At 20.7% G+C, this 4794-nt stretch overlaps 1 protein-coding gene across 3 annotated transcripts in view; it reads right to left on the bottom strand.

Moving 5' to 3' along the window:
* The window catches only part of LOC102681156 (urea transporter 2-like), a 21667-nt gene that overhangs the window by 7859 nt on the left and 9014 nt on the right, over positions 1-4794 (bottom strand). For 2 of the 3 annotated variants that reach the window (XM_031510506.1, XM_031510508.1), the window contains exons 6-9: positions 3528-3620; positions 2599-2746; positions 1882-2066; positions 1567-1734 (exon numbers count right to left, since the gene is read on the bottom strand). In XM_031510506.1, coding sequence (XP_031366366.1) covers positions 1567-1734; positions 1882-2066; positions 2599-2746; positions 3528-3620 — 594 coding nt within the window. The remainder of the gene's footprint in view (positions 1-1566; positions 1735-1881; positions 2067-2598; positions 2747-3527; positions 3621-4794) is intronic. The other variant, XM_031510507.1, reaches the window with a different exon arrangement.

Here is a 4794-nt window from a genome sequence, read left to right as displayed (position 1 = left end):
AAAAAAAAAAGAAGAATGATAAATTAAAACTTAAGAAAAAAAGAATACATTCCTTATTCCTTTTTGATGAGAATTCAATTAAAATAAATTCTACAGAATTATGAAGTATTTTTATAAGAAAATTACTTAATGATATTAAATAGTATTTAATATTTATATTCGAATTTAATTTATTTTAATTTAAAGTTGAAAATGATTATATTCTATTTTTATGTTTTTTTATATATTTATATTTATATATTTTTATTTACTTTTTATTTCTTATTTTTTAAATATTGAAAATAGAATTTTTTATATTAATATATTCATAAGATATTTTTGGAATTGATTCTAAAACCTAAAACAAAAATTTTTTAAATAAAATATTTATCTTATTTATTAAATTATAAACAATTTATCTCCATTTCATTTTATTTAATGTAAGTTTCAATTGTTTAAAAATTTATTTATTTTATTCGAATTATTATTTTCTTATATTTAAACAAATTACTCAATTGTATGATTTATTAATTATTTATATTTAAAATCTTTAAATCTTATAAAAAAGAAAATATTACTTGCCAAATCCTATATTACTAGAAAAAATAAAAATAGAATCCATTTCAAAAATCTATTTTCTTTAACTCTCAGATTTGTATAAATTATAAAATTATTTAATTTTTTCATATGTATTATAATCTTTTATACTACTGCGGACTATTCTTTCTCTTTTTCGAATAAAATAAAAATTGAACGTGTCACTGAATACTTTCACCGATATTCAACCTTTTGGTACAATGAAACCACATCCACCATACATCATTCCTAGGTACCGTATAAAAGCAAGCTAACCTCGACTAGAACAGAAATCGATTTTCAGAGTTCCTATTATAATAAGTTCTATCATAATACATATTACTTCTTCAATTATATGATTAATTGCATTGTGATTAAAATTATACGCGAAAAATTGAAATTCTATATTTGCATATGCCATATATATGCCACAGTTTTAATATTATAAATTATGATTGAAAATTGATTGAAGATGTTTTAATATTGAATATTGAAAAATTAATGAAATGAAAATGAAAATGAAATTTTTTCTTAAAAAATTTTTAGATATGAACTAAAGATATCTTAATTTAATACAAACAACTTAATTTTATAAATATTATTTACTATATGTGTGTTAGAAAAGTTATATATTAGATTTAGTAGAAATAAATAGTCTGTTTTTTTAGTTATAAAAATTCTAAAAGTTTATATAATAAAAAGGAATCTATCTTTATAAAAATTTTATAATATTTATTAAGATGAGTATGGATTATGTTAAACAATTTCAGAACAATGATATTTATGTTACTGCAAATTGAAATTTGATACTTAAAAATAATGTATTAAGTATAATAATGTATAAATTCTCAACTTTTACTATAAATCAATTTCAAATAAAACATATTTCAAAGCTCAAGATTAAAACATATTTTAAAGCTCAAAAATGAATTATTAATCTTAAAAAAAATATTATTAAATAGTCATAATAATAAAATAAGAAAAAAGAAAAGAAATAAAATGTATACATACTTGTGGAATGAGATGAAATTGTAGGTTGGCAAGATAATCCTGACTTTGTTTCTGCGAAGACGGAATGGATGGTGGTTGTGACGAAATTTTGTTTCCTGAATTGTTTCTTAATTTCAAAAACAATGAAGTCACCAGAATAAATGGCAATGACAATATTGGCAATTTCAACTGCACAAAAAATTATTTGGTTATTCACTATGGTCCTTTTTATCACAGAACAGTTTAAAATATATATATGACAACAATGAATGTAGAAATATTATGTTTTTAATGTTAAATTTATCAAAAGTAAAATATTAAAATAAATTTAATTACATTTTTAAAAAGGAACAATATAGAATATTGTACTATCACAGTGTAGATGATTGCTACAATCGAGGCTGCAACCATTTGTCCATTAAATGTATAGAAGAATCCACCTAATGATATTCCTGTCAATAAAGTGTTGAAACCCCAAAAACCGATGTATATTTCATTAATCGGTGCTCCAAGTATTAAAGCTGAAAGAAAAAAAGAAAAAATATATATATATATGTATTAAAGAGAAAAAATTCTTCTTCTCTATCATTCATTTTGTTATTCTAACAAATGAACAAAAGTTGAAAATCTGAATTTGATTTGAAAAGTTTTTATGAAATCATTGCAAAAGAAACTTGAAAATTATTATTTTCATTGATCTTATTCTTTCTGATTATAGCTTCATTTTTGTTTAAAGCAAATAATGTTTTTTATTAATTATAAAAATAATTTTGTAAACATTATTATATATTCATTTTATGTACAATAAAAATAAGGAATAAAAAATCAAAAAATATATTTAAAAAAAAAACAAAAATTTGAAATTTTAAAACTTTTGCACTGTAAATAATTTTTAGAGAAACTATTATTTGCATACAAAATTTGAGAAATTAAAGATAAGTTTTTTATATTATTAAAAAAATAACCATATATTTTTTATTTTTTCGTTCTATCCTATATAGCTTGAATATTATTTACTCGATAAAGTAAAGATCTGTAAAAATAATATAATACCCATCAATGAACCGATAAATGCCCCCAAAAAAGCAAAACTAGCTGCCTTTGGCGAGAAAAGTAGAATAGCCAAATAAACGACGCAACCTGTAATAGCATTTTCTACTGCTACTATTTGCGACGCTGATACTATAACGCCATGAAAAATCTGAAAAATATATATAATATATGCATCAAATTAGCTAAAAATTCAAAAATATTTCATAATTAATAAATATTAATAAATATTAATAATAATTAATAATAATTATAATATTAATAATATTAATAATAATTAAATATTAATAATAATTAATAAATATTAATAAAGCAGTATTAAGTATTCCAAATTAAATTTAGATTTAAACTGATTAATAACTGTATATTTAAAAGATAAAAAACGCAAGATTTTAAAAAAAATTTATATAATGATTGAAAATGTAGTATATAAAAAAAACATAGCAGATTAATTTTTTTATTTTGATATTGCCTAATACATAAATTTTCAAATTGTGAATCCCTCAAAATTATAAAAAAATAATTTTTAATGGTCTTTCACAATTGCTTTTATGTGCAATTATTTATTTTTATAAAAAATTTTATAATTAAAATTTCCAGGATTTGTTATTCCAATATTGTATAAAAATTTTATATTTAACAATTTTTTAATCATTTTTTTTTTTTAAGAAATCAAAAATCGTTCTTTTCTACTGCAAACACTTCAGTTACGCTTCAGTATTTTTAAACAAATGATATCGTCACAATGGAAACAAAAAAAGAAACCAAAAAAAAAAATGAAAAAAAAGAACAATGCCAAATATCGTCAAAGATTTCGACAGGAAATATTCAAAAATCTGGAATACTTTTACACACGTATCGTGCGTATGTGTGTATATATGTGTGTGCGTGTATGTGATGCATGATTGAATTGTGAAAAGTGGAGCACATACAAACTTTACCATTCCCCAGTCAATGTGCACCCCTGTCGCATTTTCTCCGATGAAACTGACATTGCTTGTCGTCGCATCACTTGTTGCATTGTCCTAGAAACAATGAGAATGCACCGTATAAACAACTGATCGTGTATGTGTGCGTGCGTTTGCGTGAATGCAATACATGTAGGCCGTGTACGTACACGATTCACGATATCTTTGTCTCAAGTGCACATAACAACCCATGCTCAAAACTAGGCTAGTTCGTCCATTGATATCCACGACCGAGAGAAAATTCGATGTAAAATTATTCTTTTGTACGAAAATTTGGCAAAAATTTCATTCTTGAATCTAATTTATTTAATCCAGTGTCATTATAAAAATTATACGATTATTTCTTAATAAAAAAAATTTATTTTTGTATATTTCAGATTTCTGTAAGCAAAATTTTTCATTTCTATAAAATTAATTTTTAAAATGGTTTTAAAATTTTTATTTTTCTTTTTTTTTTAATATTTTTTTTATTTATTTATTTTTTTTATTTATTTTATTTATTTATTTTTTTCCTTCTTTTATATTATAAATTTATTTTTGTTCTAAAATAAATGTGTAAAGTAATGTGTAAAATTCATGATATTGAAAATTATTTTTATATAATTTTTATTTAATAAGAAGCGTTATTTATTGAAAATAAAAATTAAATTACAGAAAATAAATTTATAAAGTCAATGAAAATACAAATTTTTAAGTAATTTATGGAATATTTAAAAATTTGTTGATCAATTCAAACTTTAATCAAAGCAATTTTGATTTAGTATCAAAATTTATGAAAAAAGATTGATGAAAAAAAAAATTAATGATAGTCTATTAAGAATTCTATTTATTTCTCTTTTTCAATTAATTTTTTATATATATTTGTGATTTTTAATGTCTTATTAGAACTCTTATTTATTTAAATAATTGATTGAATTTATAATTTTTAAAAAAAATTGATTTTTTTCAGAAATTGTAACATTTCTAGTTTTTTAAAAGTTTTATCAAAAATCATCATTAGAGTATGATCTATATAGCAGTTAATGTGTAGGATGATGTATGATAATTTTTATGTAATTTCATACATAAATTAAAATTTACATAATGAAGTCATTTATCTTCTGGAAATGTAAGAGAGTTAATTTTGTGTGACCTATTCTTGAAATTATGATTCTTGTTGACAAAAAGTTTATAAGGTTAACTTTAAAACTGAAAAATATTTTTACATAGAAATTTTTGATATCTTATTTTG

Source organism: Apis dorsata, unplaced genomic scaffold (genome assembly GCF_000469605.1).
Source record: "Apis dorsata unplaced genomic scaffold, Apis dorsata 1.3 scaffold_233, whole genome shotgun sequence".
Lineage (NCBI taxonomy): Eukaryota > Metazoa > Arthropoda > Insecta > Hymenoptera > Apidae > Apis > Apis dorsata.
The sequence above is the reverse complement of the archived record's forward strand: the minus strand, read 5'-3'. Positions and strand labels throughout refer to the sequence as shown.